The sequence below is a fragment of the Excalfactoria chinensis genome, chromosome 1, assembly GCF_039878825.1.
Source record: "Excalfactoria chinensis isolate bCotChi1 chromosome 1, bCotChi1.hap2, whole genome shotgun sequence".
NCBI classification, from domain to species: Eukaryota; Metazoa; Chordata; class Aves; order Galliformes; family Phasianidae; genus Excalfactoria; species Excalfactoria chinensis.
In genome coordinates this window covers 297,751-318,389 of record NC_092825.1, presented here as the reverse complement: position 1 = coordinate 318,389, position 20,639 = coordinate 297,751, and the positions used below count along the sequence as shown (strand labels likewise).

Here is a 20,639-nt window from a genome sequence, read left to right as displayed (position 1 = left end):
CCCCAATGCTCATCCCATTCCAACCCCCTGCTGTGTGCAGGGTCAGCAACCAGCAGCCCAGGCTGCCCAGAGCCACATCCAGCCTGGCCTTGAATGCCTGCAGGGATGGGGCATCCACAGCCTCCTTGGGCAACTGGGACAGCAGTCCTTTGGGGTCACTTCCTTCCTCCAACAGCCTTCATCTTTCAATATGTATATATATATTTAATCTTTTCCTGTTCGATACCTTAATGATGAGCTGGGTGAAGGCACTGAGTGCACACTCAGTTAAGTTTGCAAGTGACAAGAAGTTGGGAGGAAAAGTCAACCTACACGAGGGTAGGAAGGCCCTATGGGGGGACAGATTGTATCGCTGGGCTGAGGCCAATGGGATGAGCTCCAACGAGACCAAGAGCCCTTCCTGCTCTCCGAACCGAACCTGCGGGTCGCAGCTGCGCCCCCCCCCAACAGGAACACCCAACGCCCCCAACCCCGTAACCCGCCGTGCGCAGCAGCGCCCCCTGGTGGCCGCGGGGAGAACTGCAGCGCATCGCGGTCACAGCGGCGTGTTGCACACTCGCGTGCATGCGGACACACACGTGCCGACTGCGGAGCCGCACGTGGGCTGAGCGAGCAGTGATACACTCTGGTTGCACACCGACACGGGCTGGGTGCACACCGACACGGGCTGGTTGCACACCGACACGGGCTGGGTGCACACCGACATGCACTGACAGCACAGTGACACGCATTGACTGCACACCAACACGAACCGAGTGCACAACATGCACTGACTGCACACCAGTGCACACTGAGTGCACACATGCACATTTATTGCACGCTTACACCTCCCACCAGCCCGGGTTGCTCACAGCCCCACCCCAGGTCCTGGTAGGCTGCTATAAGTTCCCCCCAGCTCCTTCTTCACGCTGAAGATCCCCAGCTCTCTGGGCCTGTCCCCATAGAGGAGCTGCTCCAGCCCTGTGATCATCTTCATGGTCCTCCTCTGGACCCTCCCCAACAGCTCCATGTCCTTCATATGCTGGGGGCCCAGACCAGCACACGGTGCTCCAGGTGGGCTCTGACCTGCTGGTCACACTTGATGCAGTCCATAATGTGGTTGGTCTTCTGTGCTGTAAGCGCACATTGCTGGCTCATGTTGTGTCTTTCACCCACCAATAACCCCAAATCCTTCTCCTCAGGGTTGCCCTCAAGCCATTCTGTGCCCAACCTCTATCTTGGTTGGGATTGCCCCAACCCAGTTGCAGCAGCCTGCCCAGGTCCTTCTGGATGGCCCCCTTCCCTCTGCCGTGTCACTGCACCCCTCAGCGTGCTGCCATCTGCAAACATGCTGATGGTGCTCACCATCCCACGGGCTGCATCGCCTACATTGGTGTTAAACAGCCCCAGTCTCAGCACTGATCTCTGAGGAACATCCCTCCTCGCTGGCTTCCAGATGGGCACTGAGCCATTGACTGCAGCTCTCTGAGTGCAGCCCCGCAGCCAAAGCCATACCCAACGAGCGTCCATCCATCACAGCCATTTCTCTCCAGCTTGGTGGCCAAGATGCCATGCGGGACAGTGACAAATGCTTTGCACAACACTGAGTGCACCCCAACACACACTGCTTGCACAGCAACACACTGAGTGCACCCCAGCACACACTGAGTGCACCCCAACACACACTGCCTGCACAGCAACACACTGAGTGCACCCCAGCACACACTGCCTGCACAGCAACGCACTGAGTGCACCCCAGCACACACTGCCTGCACAGCAGCACACTGAGTGCACCCCAGCACACACTGCCTGCACAGCAACACACTGAGTGCACCCCAGCACACACTGCCTGCACAGCAACGCACTGAGTGCACCCCAGCACACACTGCCTGCACAGCAACACACTGAGTGCACCCCAGCACACACTGCTTGCACAGCAACGCACTGAGTGCACCCCAACACACACTGCTTGCACAGCAACACACAGAGTGCACCCCAGCACACACTGCCTGCACAGCAACACAGAGTGCACCCCAGCACACACTGCCTGCACAGCAGCACACTGAGTGCACCCCAGCACACACTGCCTGCACAGCAACACACTGAGTGCACCCCAGCACACACTGCTTGCACAGCAACGCACTGAGTGCACCCCAACACACACTGCTTGCACAGCAACACACAGAGTGCACCCCAGCACACACTGCCTGCACAGCAACACAGAGTGCACCCCAGCACACACTGCCTGCACAGCAGCACACTGAGTGCACCCCAGCACACACTGCCTGCACAGCAACACACTGAGTGCACCCCAGCACACACTGCCTGCACAGCAACGCACTGAGTGCACCCCAGCAGTGCCTGTGCACTGACAGTGCACACCAACACACACAGTCTGACTGCACATGAACATACATTCTGCACACCAGCACTCACAGATGTGTTGCACACGGGTGCACACGCAGCAGCAGAGATTCAGAGCCACCTGCACGAAGCACATCATGAGCAGTGTGGAAGTCACAGGCGCACTGCACACACTGCATGCACACAAGTGCATACACTCAGTGTGCTCCTGCACAGCACACGTGTGTCCAGCTGCAGCTGCATAGTGTGCACCCCTACAATGTGTGCATGGAGATGCAGAGCGCACCCAACCCCCATCTGCTTGCACAGCCACTGCGGGCACACTCAGGGCACAAACAGGTGCAGTGACAGAGCACTGCACTGCGGGCACCTGGGGACTTGCCGTGCCTTTGCACATCGCTGCCCATCGGTCACAGCGGTGCTCCAGCACCCACAACACGCTCTGAAGCCACGCGTGTTCCTCCCGCTGTCACTTGGAGTTTCCCTTTACCCCCCAGCTCCAGCCCGGACCCCCCCGCGCAGCCCCTCCGTTGGCACAGCCCTCGGAACCGACGGTGCTGTGACATCAGCGCCGCGGGCAACGGGCACACGCTGTGGCCAACGGCCGCGTCGGTGGCAACGAAGCCGGCCGTGCTGGGCTGCCGTGCGCCTTCGGGAGCGATGCTGCTGCTGCTGCCCCTCGTGCTGCTGCTGGCCGCCTGCCGGCCCGGCCACGGCTACTACGGCGCCTGCGAGTGAGTGGCCCCGGCGGCGCCCCGAGGGGAGGGACGGCGGTTCGGGTGTCAAAACTGACGCGTTTCTGATTGCAGCACCTGCGGGATGCGGCCCATGGCTTATCACTACAACAACATGCGCATCGTGGGTGGCACTGATGCCCGACACGGTAACTGGCCGTGGATTGTCAGTATCCAGAGTTACCGGCTTGCGGGCACGGGACACTTGTGCGGAGGATCCCTCATCACCCCGCAGTGGGTGCTGTCGGCAGCGCACTGCTTCGGACACTCCATGTAAGGGCCGTCCCCTTCCCTGCAGTACAGCCAGTGTGGGACCGCAGGTCCCGGGGCCAGGTGTGCGCCCACGGCACGCCAGCCACGTCTCAGCCCCCATAGCACCGCCCTGCTCTCTCTGCCGTGGCTCCGCTCCTTCTCACCTCTCTCTCCATCCCAGCCACATCCTGGACTTGCGCGTGGTGATCGGTGCCAACGATCTGACTCACCTGGGCCAGGAGGTGGAGGTGCACACCGTCCGCAGGGCCATCCTTCACGAGTACTATAACAACAGGACCATGGCCAACGACATCGCGCTGCTCGAGCTGGACCGACCCGTCCACTGCAGCTACTACATCCAGCTGGCCTGCGTGCCCGACACCTCGCTGCGAGTGTCGGAGCTCACAGACTGCTGGGTCGCCGGCTGGGGATACACGGGATTCAGATGTGAGTGCCCACAACGCACGGGTGGCCCCAGTTAAAGCTTAGAGCGAAACCCGGGGTGACGTCGTGGGGATGTAGCCATAGAGAGGGATGGGGCTGGCAGATCTGGAAAGGTGCTGAGACAGAAAGCCAAGATGTTGGGAAGGGGTTCACCCGCAGGCAGGCAGGGAGCTGATGGTGCCGATTGTGCTCTGTGCTCACAGCCGTAGTACCCAACCCAGTGGCCGATGTCCTGCAGGAGGCCAAAGTCCAGCTCATTGACCTCCACATCTGCAACAGCAGCCACTGGTACGCCGGGGCCGTGCATACCCACAACATATGTGCTGGTTACCCGCAGGGCGGCATCGACACCTGCCAGGTAGGAGCTGCACACCAACACAGCGCTGTGCTCTGCCTGCAGAGCGGTGTGCAGCCACCCCCCAGTAACACTCTGTGCTTCCTGCCCCACCGCAGGGCGACAGCGGCGGCCCTCTGATGTGCAGGGATAAAAACGCCGACTACTTCTGGGTCATTGGTGTGACCAGCTGGGGGAATGGCTGCGGCAGAGCCTATCAGCCTGGAATCTACGCCTCCACCCAGCACTTCTACAGCTGGATCCTGATGCAGCTGAGAGCAGCGGCCCACCCAACATCGCGGACATGGAGCCATTTCATGACCACCTCGTCCCACTATCACGGGCAAAATGCAGCGCCGACACAAGCCAGCACATCAGGCTCCTGTCCATATCCAGTCCAGAAACTTAGGGAATTCTTTACTGGGGTGCAGAACCTCCTGCAGACCCTAAGGGGAAACAAGGCTTAATTAGCTGCATGACCCACAGCAGGCTGCAATGCAGCACGAGCCTTTTCTTTGGGGTAATGCCCAATGGCAGCCCCAGTGCCAAAGTCCTGCTCTGCCCCATCCACCCTCCCCTGACTGCACACACAGTTTACCCAGTTGGACAAATAAAGCTTATTTTCACATCCACTCGTGTCTCTGCTCACTTCAATCTCCTGTGCCAGCCAAAGGCTTCCATACCCGGCACTGCCAAGTGAGGCTGCATGCAGACTGCAGGCCACAAAAGGGAGAGAGCAGCCCATGAGGGTTGAAACGGTGCCTGCTCAGGGAGGAGGGAGCTGTGTGTGCATCAGACAGCACTGCCAGCCACTGGAGAGGCAGCAAAGGACGGGGTTGTGCTTTTGGTGCCATGGGGAGCTGGGAAAGGCATTGCTCTTTGTTCACTGGGTTTGCCATTCACGACCATGAGGTGTGTGTGTGTTTGTGTTTGTGTGTGTGTGTGTGTGTGTGTGTGTGTGTTTGTGTGTGTGTGTGTGTTTGTGTGGTGTGTGTATGTGTGTGTGTGTGTGTGTGTGTTTGTGTGTGTGTGTGTGTTTGTGTGGTGTGTGTATGTGTGTGTGTGTGTGTGTGTGTGTGTGTGTGTGTGTGGTGTGTCCTGCCTCCCCAGCACACACAGTCCCTGGCGCAGGGAACAGGAGCTGCCACATCCACTGCACTGCAATGAGACCAACTTTCCGGGTCTGAGAGTCCTGCCAGGTCAGCTCCAGCTGTTCCAGCTCTGTGGGAGGAAGCTGGAGTGGAGGCTGTTTGCTCAGCACATGCACACGGAGCACGTGCACACGCTGGATTCACATGGCAGGTGTATGCAAGCACACGGTGCGGACGCAGTGCATGCACACCCAACATGCACACTCAGCGTGCACCCAAAGTTGTGCACACAGACGTGCAATGTTCCCAGCACCCGCAGGGCTGCACTCAGACACACGCTGCAGGAGCACCCGCTCCAACTCCTCCTTTCCTGCTCCATGTGGGGTCCCCAAAGCTGTGCCCCCCCCCCCCAGCCCCAGCTGCTCATCCCGGCTGTGTCCAGGCACCGCGATGCCCCGCGATGGAAATAGGCTACATGAATTATGCAGCATTCTGCCTCCCGCTGCAGCAGCAGCCCCTCCTCTGCCTCAATAATTGATGGCAGTGAGTGCAGCCAGCAGCCCCAGCAGCCCCAGCAGCCCCCCTCCCCCCCGGCACCCCCAGCACTCCCCCCCCAGCAGCCTTTAGGAAGCGCATGGAGGCAGCAGGAAGGCTCGGGCCGATCCACAACGTGGTGCAGCCACATGAGAGCTCCCAGAGCGGAACCCCGGCTGCTTTTAGCCCCGCTCCGTCCCCGTGCTGGCAGCCCCCCCCCCCTCTGCCTGCCGCAGGGTTAACCCGGCCCGCCATCCCTGCTCTGCATTTGGATACGCAAAGCGGAGCTCTGGGGGTCCCGGCTCCCTTAATGCCCGCCGTCCCCGAGGCGGTCACAGCCCCGCAGGTCCGAGCACGGAACCGCCGCAGCCCGACCCGAATCCCGGCGCTCCGCTGCCCGCAGGGCCGGGCTGGAGGCGCGGTCGTACCGGAGGTCACCGCAAGGCGGCGCTGTTTCCTCGGCGGACCGAACCTTACGGCGCGCCCCGCGGTGGGGCCGCGTCACGTGATTCGGCCGCGTCACGTGACGGTCGGAGCGTCATGGCGGCGGGGCGCGGGGTTCCGCTTTGGGCGCCGCTGCTGCTGTGGGCGCTGCGGGGCGCGGCCGGCGGCCCCCCCAGCTTCGTGCTGCTGCTGGCGGACGATTTGGGCTACGGAGACCTGGGCAGTTACGGGCACCCCTCGTCCGCAACGCCGCACCTGGACCGGATGGCGGCGCGAGGGCTGCGCTTCACCGACTTCTACAGCAGCTCCGCGGTGTGCAGCCCGGCACGGTGCGGAACCGCGGGGTGGGGGCGGGGGGGGCGTCCACGTGGGTTTGGATCCCTGCAGACGGGACCCCCCCCCTCTGTGTGCAGCGGAGCCGGGCTCTGACCCCCCCCAAACGGCACGAGGTTCATCCATCACGGTCACACGGGGCTCCCCGGGCTCCGTTCTGTGCCCGCTGACCGACACCGAGCGGAGCCCGGCCCCATCTCCGGCCCCTGAGGAGCGGCTGGAAAGCTCCCAGATGGAAAGGGACCTTGGTGTGCTGAGGGACAGTGGGCTGAACGGGAGCCAGCAGTGTGCACAGCTGGCCAAGAGGGACAATGGCAGCCTGGTGTGTATCAAGAATGGCCAGCAGGACTAAGGAAGTCATCCTGCCCCTGTACTTGGCATTGGTGAGGCCTCACCTCGAGTACTGTGTCCAGTTTTGGGCACCTCAGCACAGGAAGGACATGGAGGTACTGGAGCAGGTCCAGAGAAGGGCAACGAGGCTCGTGAAGGGCTTGGAGAATCAGCCCTACGAGGAGAGACTAAGGAAGCTGGGGCTGTTTAGTCTGAGGAAGAGGAGGCTGAGGGGAGACCTTATTGCCGTCTGCCAGTACCTGAAAGGTTCTTACAGCGAGAGTGGGGCAGGTCTCTTCTCACTAGTGACAAGTGACAGGACGAGGGGAAATGGCCTCAAGTTGCGCCAGGGCAAGTTCAGGTTGGATATTAGGAAGAACTTCTTTACAGAAAGGGTGGTTAGGTACTGGAATGGGATACACGTGGTTAGGGACTGGAATGGGATACACATGGTTAGGGACTGGAATGGGATACACATGGTTAGGGACTGGAATGGGATCCACATGGTTAGGGACTGGAATGGGATCCACATGGTTAGGGACTGGAATGGGATACACACGGTTAGGGACTGGAATGGGATACACACGGTTAGGGACTGGAATGGGATACACATGGTTAGGGACTGGAATGGGATCCACATGGTTAGGGACTGGAATGGGATCCACATGGTTAGGGACTGGAATGGGATACACATGGTTAGGGACTGGAATGGGCTTCCCAAGGAGGTGGTTGAATCGCCATCCCTGATGTGTTTAAGAGCCGTTTGGATGTGGTGCTCAGGGATGTGATTTAGCAGAGGGTTGTTGTGGTTTTGTTTTGTGGTTGTTTTTTAAGAGATCGGCTACTGGTTGGGCTGCGGTTGGACTCGATGATCTTCAAGGTCTTTTCCAACCTGAGTAATTCTATGATTCTATGATCTCCCTGCCCGCTGCCCATCCAACATCCATCAGCGCTGCTCAGATCCCCCCCCGGTGTTCCCTTCTCCAGGTGTGCAGCCCTGCCTCTCTCAGTCCATCCCCATCAGGAGGAGCTCCAGCCCAGCCCCCATCTCTGCAGCCTCCACAGGGCTCCCTCCATCAGTTCCCTTCTGACTGGTCCCTGAAGCTCCATACAGACCGCAGTGCTCCAGATGTGTCCCCTCAGGGCAGATGGGAGGAGAACCTCCCTGACCTGCTGGCAGCACTCTGTGCAATGCACCGTAGGCTCCCATTGGCCTTCTGTGCCACCAGGGCACGCTGCTGTCTCATGGTCATTTTGTGGTCTAGCCTCAGTAAGCTGTTGGCCTCCAGGACCCTTAGGTCTTTGCAGAGCTCCTTTCCCATAGCTCGGCCCTTAACCTCTGTTGCTGCTTGCAGTTCTTCCTCCCCATCTGCACAGTTGAAGCAGTTCACACGTGGCTGCTGCAGCATTGTGTGAATGCTGTCCTTCCCCTGCAGGGCCGCCCTGCTGACCGGCCGCTTCCAGATGCGCTCTGGGATTTACCCCGGTGTGTTTTACCCCGAGTCCCGGGGCGGCCTGCCGCTGTCTGAGGTCACCATTGCGGAGGTGCTGAAGGCCAAAGGTTACGCCACGGCCATAGTTGGCAAATGGCACCTCGGTGTGGGGGATCGTGGCTCCTTCCTGCCCACCCACCAGGGCTTCGACCACTTCCTGGGGGTGCCGTACTCCCACGACCAGGTGAGGGGGAGGGAAGCAGGGGGGGAAAGTGCCCCAGAGGTGGGGGGTTGCTGTGTGGGTGTGGGTGGCTGCAGGCCAGAGGAGTGATGGGTGCTGGTGAGGAAAGTGCCTTTCCAAGGGGCAATAAGAGTGATCTTGCAGAACGTGGGCAGCAGTTGTTTGTGGGGAGGTATCCCCGCAGTGGGTTGCAGGAGGGAAAGTCGGCTTCTGGGTTGCAAAGAAACATCTGAGCTGCTGTTAGGAGAAAGCAATGGCAGAGCATGCTTCGGGGGTGGGCATAAACCCCCAGGTTTCCAGGAGGGGCTCCTGTAGGTGCCTGTAGGACCTGAGGTTGGGATGCTGTGTGTCTCCTGCCCCCTCTCCCCTCACTGTCCTGCAACACAGCTGGCAGATAACGCTATTTGCTCTTTCCAGGGCCCCTGTCAGAATCTCACCTGCTTCCCACCTGACATCAAGTGTTTTGGGACGTGTGACCAGGGCCTCGTGCCCGTCCCTCTGCTCTGGAACCAAAGCATCGTGCAGCAGCCGGTCTCCTTCCCCGACCTGGTGCCGCTTTACAACAAATTTGCATGGGACTTCATTGCCGACTGCGCCCGGCGAGGTGTGCCCTTCCTGCTCTACTACGCCTCCCATGTAAGAGAGATGGGACCTGTCTGGCTCTGAGGGTGGAGGGAAGCCTTTGTCCTCCTGGGGGTTCCAGAAAGCACACAGCACCTGCAGCCATTGGAACGTGCTGAGCAACCAATACTGGGGTTGGTGTTCCCATGCCTGGGGTTTGTGGCAGCACCATTAGGGTTGAGTGGCTCCTTTCTGGCTATTCCAGCAGCCCATCTGGGGCTCCAGCACTCACTGAATGTTTGCATTCTGCCTGGAGCTCAGCCCTTCTGTGTCGCTCTGGGAGGTGTTTCTGGGAGCACTCAGCCCTGTTGTGGGCACTGTCACACAGCTCCCTGTCCTCGCTGGGGTTCTCGCTCTCTCTGGGTGAGCTGGGAACCAAATGCAACTCTAGGAGTTCACAGAGCATCTCTCTCTGCCTTTTTTTCCAGCATACCCACTATCCCCAGTTTGCAAGCCAGGAGTATGCGGGACAGTCCCAGCGTGGGCCGTTTGGTGATGCCCTTTCGGAGTTCGATGGCTCGGTGGGGCAGCTGCTGCAGGCACTGCAGGAGAATGGCCTCGAGAACACGACCTTTGTGTTTTTCACCTCTGACAACGGGTGAGTGGGCTCAGCTGGGTGGGCTCCTCCCGTTGGTAGGGTCATGCTGTTATGGTGTGGGGGAACTGGAGCAAGGCACTGGTTGGCTGGGGCACAAGGGATGTGGTGCGGTGGTGCCAGGTGGGATTGTAATGACCTGAAGTGAGGCAGAAGGTGGGCGCTGTTAAGGAGAGCATCTATTGCATGATCTCCTTGCTCCAGTGAATCAGCTCTTCCCCTCGTGGGCACAGTGGCTGCCAGCTCAGGTTGGACAGTGCAGCCTGAAGACCCCCCTTTGTGTATGGGTGGTTTGGGTCTCTGGTGCTACTCACTGCCTCTTTCCATGGCCCTGGTGGCAGCTGGGGAAGGGGTTGTGTGGACCTGTGACCTGGTGGTAGATGGTTCTTCTCTCACACAGCCCTTCTACCATGCGGATGGCACGTGGAGGCAGCTCTGGCCTTCTGAAGTGTGGGAAGGGCACAACGTATGAAGGTGGCATGCGGGAGCCAGCAGTGGCCTATTGGCCAGGCCGTATCGCTCCAGGTGAGACTCAGCACTGCTTATGCCTTTCGTGTGCTGGCACAAAGCAAGGCAGGGCTGTGATGGCAGGGGAGGGAAGTGGTGAGGATGGCAGGTGTGGATGTGGGGCTGGGCACTCGAACCTTGCTGTGTTGGGTGGCAGGAGTGACTCACGAGCTGGCGAGCACCCTGGACATCCTGCCAACACTGACTGCCATGGCTGGAGCAGCTCTTCCCAATGTTTCCTTGGATGGTTATGACCTGAGTCCGCTGCTCTTTGAGTCAGGGAAGGTGAGTCCTGCAGGTCAAATGTGGTGTGGTACATGAGGGCTGGGAGTGAGACCTGGTCATTAGCTCCAGCTAGGGAGCAGGACAGACCCACGACCTGGGATCTGTTGCGGGGTCTGGGCCGTGCAATGGGCTAATGGGGCTTTTCCTGTCTGCTCTGGGGCCAGAGCAGAGCCCCAATAGCTTTGAGTGGAGAACAAGCACGGTGCTCCTGCTCATTAGCTTCCCCCTTTTCTAGCCATGTCCTGGCTGTACTATCAGGGCTCTTTTCTGAGTCCCTGGAGTCTCTGCCTGGTCCTGTCCCTGGCTCTTCCCCAGCCTCATGGCCGTACAGATGAGCTCAGCTCTGCTGCTCTCCACAGAGTCCCCGTCAGACCATGTACTTCTACCCACCATCCCCTGATCCAGTGCATGGCCCCTTTGCTGTCCGGCTCGGGAAGTACAAGGCCCACTACTTCACACAAGGTTGGTGCCACCTCCTCTGTGCTCAGGGAGCTCTGTGAAGTCCTGCCTGGTTCTGCTGTTCCAGGCTCAGAGTAGCAGCTCTTGGACGTTTCTCTTGCAGGTTCCTTTCACAGTGATACAACCCCAGACAAGGCCTGCCACGGGCTGACCCCGCTGACCCATCATGAGCCCCCACTGCTCTTTGACCTGGAGTCAGACCCCGCCGAGAACTACGATTTGTTGCAGAGTGCTGCAGGGCCGGAAGTTTGGCAAGTCCTGAAGGACATCAAACTGCAGAAGGTGCTTTTTGAGCAACGCATGGAGTTTGGGGAAAGCCAGATGAGGAAGGGTGAAGATCCTGCCCTGGAACCCTGCTGCAAGCCTGACTGCACTCCCAAGCCGTCCTGCTGCTGCTGCTCATAGCCTTCTGCTGCTCCACCCCCCTCTGCTGATCCTAAACCCACCAGACCTGCCCTTCCCCCCCCGCTAACCACATGGAGCCTCAGAGCTACCCCAGAGCTTCAGCTCAGTGACAATGCTGACCAAGGGAGTGCTGATGAGCTGAGGGTTGGGAAGGCTGCCAGCCCTGCTGGGTGTGCAGGTCACTGTTGGACCTCCAAGCTGTGATCTGATAACAGAAGCTCTGAGGGACCAGGATGCAGAATCATCAGTAGAGCCAACACAGCTCCTTTCGAACTACAGTTAAGATGGAGCACAGGGTATGTCCTGGTGTCCGGAGATCCCAACTCAGCAGTAGATGCGCTGTGCATCCCTTGTGGGAGCAGTTGTGAGCTGCAGCAGCATCGCTGTCCAGGGGATAAGAACACAGCAAAGAGCAGGATGGTCCCGACAGCTTCAGGGAGGGGAGCCTTGTACAGTCAGTGCAGAGAGAATGTGCCAATCAATCATAGAATTGCTCAGGTTGGGAAAGACCTTAAAGATCATCAAGTCCAACCCCACCCCAACCATCCTCCCCTAACTAACAGCCCTCCTCTCAATCACGGCCCTGAGCACCACATCCACTAAACACATCCGGGGTTGGTGACTCCAGCACCTCCCTGTGCAGCCCATTCCAGTGCTTCAAAGCCCTTCCTGTAAAGAAGTTTTTCCTGATATCCAACCTAAACCTTCCCTGGCACAACTTGAAGCCATTTCCCCTCATCCTGTCACCGCTTCCCATAACTCCAGAAGGTGGAGGTTCAACTGCTGGTTTGGGCCTGGAGCTTTTCCTGATGGGGACAGGCTGGGGATACTGGGGCTGTGCACCTGGGAAAGGGGAAGGCTGAGTGGGGATCTGAGCAGTGCTGATGGATATCTGAAGGGCAGGGGCTGCGGGTGGCCAGTGGTGCCTGGGGTTGCACTGGAGTCCCTTGCAGCCCCATGGCTCTGGGGTTCTGTTCAGGGTTAATTAATAATGAATAAAATAATAATAATAAAATAATTCTTAACAAAAACATTAAGATGGATTGCAGTGATTGGAGGCAGGACTCAATAAAGCAACCAAATCAACGTGATTTCTGTATTGGTGTCCATGTTGCCCCTTTCTTTGTTTTCAATGCTTATTCATCGTGCTTGGCTCCTCCCAAATAAGCAGCTCTCCTCCCCAGTTCACTTTTTCCCCGTTGCTCCCAGGTTTGCTGCATTGGAGCACAGATGTGGTGTTTCAGGTGCTGTTTGCTGAGGGCATCGTGTGCTTCGGGGCTATGACTGAGTTCCTCGGTCCTACTGGCCCTGCTCCATTCCTGTCTCCATAAGGATGCACATCCTTCCATCAGACACACGTGCAGCCACCCATCTGTCCCACCACCCCCCTTTAACCTCCTGGAGAACACGGCTAAGGGGGCAGCTGAGTACCCACGGAAGACAAACAGCCCTCTGAGGTGCTCTGTGCACTCTAAGCAGATTTGGGGCCCCGCCTTCAGGTCAGGATCCAAAACCACAGCAGGGTTTGTTTGAGACCCGGTTCTGGTGCTTGTGAAGCCTCGAGGTCCCTGAGAGCAACGGGACAGAGGCTGAAATTTGTGCTGCTGTCATTCACAGCACCGGGATTCCTGCTCAGCTCCGTGGCTCTGCATCCATCTGTACAAGCCGTACGGCCGGAGAGCAGCTGGGGGTCCAACCCACCTCCCCTCCCCAGCTCCTGGCCGGACCCCCCCGCGCAGCCCCTCCGTTGGCACAGCCCTCGGAACCGACGGTGCTGTGACATCAGCGCCGCGGGCAACGGGCACACGCTGTGGCCAACGGCCGCGTCGGTGGCAACGAAGCCGGCCGTGCTGGGCTGCCGTGCGCCTCCGGGAGCGATGCTGCTGCTGCTGCCCCTCGTGCTGCTGCTGGCCGCCTGCCGGCCCGGCCACGGCTACTCCGGCGCCTGCAAGTGAGTGGCCCCGGCGGCGCCCCGAGGGGAGGGACGGCGGTTCGGGTGTCAAAACCGACGCGTTTCTGATTGCAGCACCTGCGGGATGCGGCCCATGGCTTATCAGTACGGGGCGTCGCGCATCGTGGGTGGCACGGATGCCTCACCGGGGGCCTGGCCGTGGATTGTCAGCCTCCAAAGTAAGTGGTTTGCGGGCACGGGGCACATCTGTGGAGGATCCCTCATCACCCCGCAGTGGGTCCTCACGGCGGCGCACTGCTTCGACCACGCAAGGTAAGGGCCGTCCCCTTCCCTGCAGTACGGACTGTGGGCACTGCTGGGTGCCCTCCTGAGGCTCGGCTGGTGTCAGCTTGCAGCAGCCCTAAACTCAGCAGCCCTCGTGCCCGAGGCACACCTGGGATGTGGCAGCCCTTGTAGGGCTGCTTTCCTCCCTCCTGCATAGCAGAGATAGCAGGAACGGCTGCCTTGCTGCAGGATGTTGCCACGTTCCTTCTGACCCCTTTCTCCACTCTTTTTCCAGCCCCAACACGCCGTGGCACGTGGTGATCGGGGGCCACAATTTGAAGCAGCTGGGCCCCGAAGCTGTTGTGCGCAACGTGGTGCGGGTCATTCCACACGAGTACTACCACAGGGACACCATGGCCAACGACATCGCGCTGCTCGAGCTGGAACAGCCCGTCCAATGCAGCTACTACATTGAGCTGGCCTGCGTGCCCGACGACTCGCTGCGAGTGTCAGAGCTCACAGACTGCTGGGTCGCCGGCTGGGGACACATGGGACTAAGATGTGAGTGCCCACAACGCACGGGTGGCCCCAGTTAAAGCTTGGCACGCTGCTGAGACGGGTCAGGCATCCCTGATGGCCGCAGTGAAAGCCAGTGATGCCATGGGGGTGTATCCATAGAGAGGATCCAGTTCCCAAAGCAGGGAAGCGTCTGTGCATCTCGAGACACAAAGCCAAGCCGTAGGGAAAGGGGTTCACACACAAACAGGATAACCAGCAAGGAGCTGATGGTGCCGGTTGTGCTCTCTGCTCACAGCTCTACAGGAATACATCGAACCATACCGTGTCCTGCAGGAGGCCAAAGTCCACCTCATTGACCTCAACATCTGCAACAGCAGCCACTGGTACGCCGGGGCCGTGCATACCCACAACATATGTGCTGGTTACCCGCAGGGCGGCATCGACACCTGCCAGGTAGGAGCTGCACACCAACACAGCGCTGTGCTCTGCCTACAAGCCACCCTTCCAACGCTGGGTGTCCAGCAGGGCTCACCTCCCCTCCCCATCTGAGCACCTCACCCAGGCCCCACATGGCTGGGACTCAGCCCAGAGAGCCCCCCTGCTGCATTGTAGGTCTGGACCAAGTCCTGGAACTCCCCTCTCCCCGTCCTGGATCACTGCACAGAGATGAGGGAAAGCTACCCGCCAGCCCCACAACCCCCTTCCAGAAGCCTTTCTAGGCTGTGGCACCAAAGCAGAGCTTTTCTGTGCAGGGAATGTAGCTCTAGGGAGTGCTGTGAGAGGGGAACCAGCTCTGCTGCTATGCGGCCACGCAGTAACATTGGGCTTCTCTCCTCCACTGCAGGGTGACAGCGGTGGTCCTCTCATGTGCAAAGATAAAACTGCCGACTACTTCTGGCTCATTGGTGTGACCAGCTGGGGGAAAGGCTGTGGGAGAGCCCAGCAGCCCGGAGTCTATGCCTCCACTCAGTACTTCCGAAGGTGGATCCTGGTACACATGGGATTGCTTCCAGCAGAAGCGCCTACTTCAACGCCATATCCAGTCTATGTCACAACCTCCTACCAGAGGCCCAAACCAACCTACTCGAACCCATTTAGACCGTGCCCATTTCCACGCCAGAAACTCGTGGATTTCTTTAATATGCTCCAGGAGCTCCTGCAGGGTTTACGAGGAAAGAAAGCTTGATTAGCTGCATGACCCACAGCAGGCTGCAATGCACCACGAGCCTTTTCCTTGGGGTAATGCCCAATGGCAGCCCCAGTGCCAAAGTCCTGCTCTGCCCCATCCACCCTCCCCTGACTGCACACACAGTTTACCCAGTTGGACAAATAAAGCTTATTTTCACAGCCACTCGTGTCTCTGCTCAGTTCATCTCCTGTGCCAGGCAAAGGCTTCCATACTTGGCACTGCCAAGTGAGGCTACATGCAGACTGCAGGCCACAAAAGGGAGAGAGCAGCCCATGAGGGCTGAAACGGTGCCTGCTCAGGGTGCAGAACACAATGGGACAAGGGTCCACAGCTTGTAGGTGACCAGAAGTCTCAGGGACAGCAGCTGGTGAGACCAAGTGTCCCTCAAGTGCCAGATACTGGTGCAGTGTGGGTGTGTGTGGGGGGTGTGTAATGTACCAGCCAACTTAATGCTGGGCCAGCTCAAACCAAATCTGGAAAGAGCCAATGGCTGCCGCACTGAGTGTGCAAGGAGCCTGAATCCAGCCAAAGGCATTGCATGGATGCAGTTCCCATGCTGTTATTTTGAAGGATCTATGGGCTTGCTCTGCAAATCTAGAGAGTAAAGTGCATATATTTGGCGCTGCTGACCACCAGTCCCAGTAGATGGAGAGGCATTCATGGTCATGTTTATGCAAGGACATCGCTCTATCCATGTTAATGTGTTTTGCCATCCACATCAGTGCCATGGTATGTGTCTGTCTGCACCTGGAACACACAGCACGTCATCACGTGGGAACAGCAGCAGCCACATCCATCAGCCTGGGTTGGGAGACCACATCATTAAGCTCCAGTGGGCCTACAAGGACAAATTCCCTATGCCTATAAGCCTACTGGATCTGTCTGCCCCACAGCAGAACAGAGATGGGAAACTCAAAGGAACTCACAGGGCTGCACAGAGGCAGCACCAGCTGGGCTGTGAAAGGAAGGGCTGGTGGTTGGACTTGCACTGTGCAGCAACTGAACTGCCCCATAACAACACTGCGAAAAGAACCCAAACTCAAACCTTAAAAAAAGAAGAAGTCTTTAGTAATTGTTTTCTCCAGCAGGTACCACTAAAGTCTCTGGGCAGGAGCCTTCCCTGCAGGTACAGGAGGGGCTCAGCTCTCCTAGCAGGCTTTGTCTTGAAGAAGGATCCTCCCACTGCTGCCTCGATTGTGACGTTCAGGGAGTCAGGGTCCAGCCGAGGGAGATCGTGCCCATCACCATTGATCTCAGGGCACGAGACAAATTGCTTTGCTCTGCGGAGGTGAGCTCTGAGCAGCCCCTGGCAACTGGAGCAGAGAGAAAAGATGGAGCCTAAATGCAGCCGTTAGGAGGAGGGGGGCTTTTCTTCAGGGCAGCTCTCCTCTTGATCCGACGAATTCTCACTCTTCTTCTCCAGGTCAAAACTCTGCAAAGAAGGAGGACAAGAAAACGCTGAAGAGCAGGACAGCTACACCGCTATGGCTCTTGCAAGCTCAGGCTAAAGCAGCACAAGCTCTTCAGAAGGTCACCACCTTATCCCTGCCCACCCAGATATGAGCGGCACACCAACCCTGTGCTGTCAGCATAAGGCAAATCTTTCAGCTCCTGGGAAATTTTCACCCTTCAGTACAGACTTTCCCCAAGGGGTTGAGCTGTTGGAACCACCTCATGCTCTACTCCCTGCCCTCCTCCCCCTCCTTTCTTACCTCCAGTTCTTGCATGACCTCATCCATGAAATCTCCTGAACTCTGTTTGTAAGTAACTGCCAGCTTGATAGCGTCATTGAAGAGCTGACAAGGAAGAACACTTTGTCACTCAATGCAGAGTGATGGGATTCTTTAACGTATGAAAACCGTTCCCACACCCCACAGGGCAAAAAACCCTCAACTCTACAACTACTTACAGTCAGTGGGACCGTCCCACGTACCAAAGAGAGGTACTACCCCATTTCCTACCCCGTGCTCATAGCAGCCTCCATGTCCCTGGGCTGTACAGCACTGAGACAAACAGCTGTGATTTACCTTCACTACGTTGGTGCCATCTGCAGCAGACACAAAATAAAAGGGCAAACTGAACTTCCGGGCGAAGTTGAAGCTTTTCTGGGTCATCTTCATATCCGCTGAGGGGAAAAAAGAAACGGAGGAATAGTAAAGCACAGGGATAGAAAGAATGGCAACAAATGCAGGGATGGTGGAACAGATGCAGACCAGAACCTAAAGCAGCAATCAAAGCCCCCTCCCCCTTTGCAGTACAAAGCCATGTGGGCCATCCACAAAAGTCAGAGGGTTTTAAAAGCTACGGTGTCACCACGCAGCTGGCAAGAAGATAAAGACAGGAATGGGCCCTTGTTGCTTTATTTGTGATGCTTGATGCAGCCTGGAGGAAAGGCTCATATTAGTGGGATGAGTCTTGCCCTAAGCTCTACCACTGAACCAAATGAACTTCCCTAAACCTGGCTGTTTGTTTGGTAACACACAGCCCTGAGGGACTCACACTAAAGGAGGATGTACTCGGACCCAACAGAAGCACGACATCCCTTCACAGCCAGATAAGAACAACATCACAGTCCCGAGGAGCTCCAGGACAAAGGCATACCATCAATTTTATTGGCCACCACAATGCAAGGGATCTCCGGGCGAAACTCCCTCAGCTCCTTGTACCAGTTGTTCAGGTTCCTGTAGGTGACTTTCCGCTGCACATCAAACACCTTCCAAAAGAGAAGCAGCTATCACAGGTGCAACAGGACAGCTGCTGATAACACACTGCACCAAACGCGTGGACAGAATCCACAGCTCCCCCAGAAGGATGTCATGGGAAACTGCTCTTTGTTAGGAAGCATGACAGGGAAAAGGCAGAACATCCAGCAAGCCCTGAGAAACACAGCCAGGCTTTCTCTTTGCATGATGCAGGCAACAGTCCCTTGTTTGCCTTTCCATTCTTAGCACCCACAATGTAAAGAAGCAACGGGAAAGATCTGTTCTGCTGTCAGTAGGGTCAGATGTGAGGATTCTCCATTGTAACAATTACATTAAAGTGTCAGCGGAGTTGGCTGATAAAAGATACAAGCAGTAAAGATACAGTGAAAAGTCAGAGCAACACCACAGACCAAGAGACTGAGCGGATCAGGAGTCAGGAAACAACACTCATTTGAGCTATAGAAATGGGAAGCTCAAAGCACAAGGAAACAAGGAGGGAAGACTGAGGTTGGATGTCAGGGGGAAGTTCTGTACTGTGAGAGTGGGGAGGTGCTGGAACAGCTGCCCAGAGAGGCTGTGGATGCCCCGTCCAGCCCTGCAGGTGTTGAAGGCCGGGTTGGATGGGGCCCTGGGCAGCCTGGGCTGGTATTCAATGTGGAGGTTGGTGGCCCTGCCTGTGGTGGGGGGTTGGAGCTCCGTGATCTTGGAGGTCCCTTCCAACCCGACCCATTGTGTGATTCCATGAATGCAGTGCTCTGCACAACACGTTAAGACAGTTTTGTTCTATACAACTCAACGGACACATCATGGAAGAAGAAAAGAGTGCTCGCTCCTTCACATCCCCTCTGACAGGACTGCATCCAAGAGCTGCCTTTGGTTGTACACACCACAGTACGGGAAGCGCAGCGATGAAATAAAGGAAGTTTAGAAGGAAGCAAACTCAGAGAATGCAGTCGGAGCACTGCAGGAAGGACGCGGGAACACGGAACACACCGACCATGCTGGCTTTGTCAGGTAAGAAAAGAAGGAACAATGTGGGTTAATTTGTAAAACAACTGGAAGAGATAAAAATAGTGCAGTGTAACTGCAAAAAGTAACACCAGGCCAGACGTCAGCAGGGACTGGTCAGCCCAAATCCCACCAGATCATAGAACCATAGAATGGCCTGGATTGAAAAGGACCCCAATGCTCATCCAGCTCCAACCCCCTGCTGTGTGCAGGGTCACCAACCAGCAGCCCAGGCTGCCCAGAGCCACATCCAGCCTGGCCTTGAATGCCTGCAGGGATGGGGCATCCACAGCCTCCTTGGGCAACCTGGGACATCACCCTTACCATGATACAAGCATGAGCCTTGTGGTAATAGGATGCATGCATGCTCTGGAACCTCTCTTGTCCAGCTGTGTCCCAGAAATCTGTAAGATAATAGGATAAAAAATAAAAGAAACAACGGATTTAGGATGACACAACGTCTCAACTTTTGATTTTCTCACTACTTAAACCCAGGATGCAAACCCCCCCTCATTGAATTCAAGCCACAGATCAGGTTTCATCTCACTGATTTGAAACATTCCAGAGCCAAGAGTTAACACAAAACCAGGACCAGGCTGGGCACAACAGCATCCCATGGGAGCTGCTCCGTGCTGCAGCAGGGAAGAGAGTGAGGCTGAAGGAGCTGCAGAGGCAAATCATCACGGGGTGTCCACAGCCCCCATTCCGCTGCGCTGCTGGTGACAGGAGGAAGAAGCAAAAGGATGGGATTTGGTGCCTGTGCTTCTCTTCGGATTCTCTTCATAGAATCACAGGACGGTTTGGGTTGGAGTGTCCTGCTGGGTGTCCTGAGGGCTGTAAAACCAATCCAGCTTTGCTCAGCTGTGCCAATAGCAGCTGTCTTAAGGTGCTGACATGGCTCAGCTTGATGGGCAGGGACAGCTCCCAGCAGCCCAGCTTGCTCCCAGCCTGGCCTGCAATGCTTTCAGGGAGGGGGAATCCAGAGTCACTGTGCAACCCTTTGTCTCACTGCCCTCACCAGTCAGTCATTCATCCTAATTCCTTCTCCGTGATGACTGGCCATGACAGGAAGCAGTGAGCGACCCCCCCGTCCTTACCCAAACCCAGCGGCCTTTCCTCACCTTGTTTCCTCCCCCCGCTCTTTCAGGGGGCGGCGATGGGCGCCGCACGGGGCTCCGCACTTACCCACGATCACGGCCTTCCCGTCCACCCGCGCGCGGTGCCGGTACAGCGTCAGGGCGAAGGTGGAGAGCTGCTGGGGGCGGCTGCGCCCGCGTTAAGGACCGGTCGGAGAAGCGCTCCCCGCCGCCGCCTCCCGCCTCCCGCCCCACCGGCCGCGCGGATACAACCCGTCCAGCAGGAACCGCTCGAGCAGCCTGCGGGGAGACACGGCGCCCGTCAGGAGCCCCGCCGGGACCGGGCCGGACACGGGGGGCCCGAGCGGCCACGCACTTGGATTTGCCCACGGCGCTGTCGCCCAAGCAGATGATCTTCACGGCCTCCTCAGCGCCGGCCTCACCCGGGTCCTCACCCGGGTCCTCGTCCCGCTCCTCGTCCCGCTCCTCATCCCGGGGCCGCTCCGCCGCCTCCGCCATGGCTCCTCCGCTGCGTCCCCGCTGCTACGCGACGCGCACGGCGCCGCCCGATGCCTCGAGTCATC

The 20,639-nt window shown here is 57.9% G+C and overlaps 4 protein-coding genes across 5 annotated transcripts; 3 read left to right on the top strand and 1 right to left on the bottom strand.

The window, feature by feature from the left end:
- Window positions 1-3,003: 3,003 nt before the first annotated feature.
- On the top strand, window positions 3,004-4,574 carry ACR (acrosin). The gene is made up of 5 exons (XM_072361536.1): window positions 3,004-3,077; window positions 3,153-3,350; window positions 3,511-3,776; window positions 3,977-4,131; window positions 4,227-4,574. The coding sequence occupies exons 1-5, from the start codon at window positions 3,004-3,006 to the stop codon at window positions 4,572-4,574; spliced, it is 1,041 nt and encodes a 346-aa protein (XP_072217637.1).
- Window positions 4,575-6,255: 1,681 nt separating this feature from the next.
- ARSA (arylsulfatase A) lies at window positions 6,256-12,475 on the top strand. The gene is made up of 8 exons (XM_072333239.1): window positions 6,256-6,505; window positions 8,276-8,516; window positions 8,931-9,149; window positions 9,563-9,732; window positions 10,130-10,254; window positions 10,394-10,521; window positions 10,881-10,983; window positions 11,084-12,475. Exons 1-8 carry the CDS (start codon window positions 6,273-6,275, stop codon window positions 11,383-11,385), a joined length of 1,521 nt encoding a protein of 506 aa, XP_072189340.1. The 5' UTR covers window positions 6,256-6,272; the 3' UTR covers window positions 11,386-12,475.
- Window positions 12,476-13,198: 723 nt separating this feature from the next.
- On the top strand, window positions 13,199-16,192 carry LOC140248568 (acrosin-like). The gene is made up of 5 exons (XM_072329403.1): window positions 13,199-13,336; window positions 13,412-13,609; window positions 13,857-14,122; window positions 14,376-14,533; window positions 14,925-16,192. The coding sequence occupies exons 1-5, from the start codon at window positions 13,263-13,265 to the stop codon at window positions 15,264-15,266; spliced, it is 1,038 nt and encodes a 345-aa protein (XP_072185504.1). The 5' UTR covers window positions 13,199-13,262; the 3' UTR covers window positions 15,267-16,192.
- A 123-nt stretch (window positions 16,193-16,315) lies between these two features.
- Window positions 16,316-20,628, bottom strand: RABL2B (RAB, member of RAS oncogene family like 2B). Of its 2 annotated transcripts, XM_072329416.1 has the most exons (8): window positions 20,432-20,628; window positions 20,326-20,355; window positions 20,165-20,244; window positions 19,304-19,383; window positions 17,871-17,982; window positions 17,297-17,394; window positions 16,982-17,065; window positions 16,316-16,701 (listed from the first exon to the last, which is right to left on the bottom strand). In XM_072329416.1, the coding sequence occupies exons 1-8, from the start codon at window positions 20,572-20,574 to the stop codon at window positions 16,621-16,623; spliced, it is 708 nt and encodes a 235-aa protein (XP_072185517.1). In that variant the 5' UTR covers window positions 20,575-20,628; the 3' UTR covers window positions 16,316-16,620. The 2 variants fall into 2 exon arrangements, with proteins under 2 accessions (XP_072185517.1, XP_072185526.1); XM_072329425.1 differs by lacking the exons at window positions 20,165-20,244; window positions 20,326-20,355 and having other exon boundaries at window positions 20,511-20,597.
- Between the last annotated feature and the right edge of the window lie 11 nt (window positions 20,629-20,639).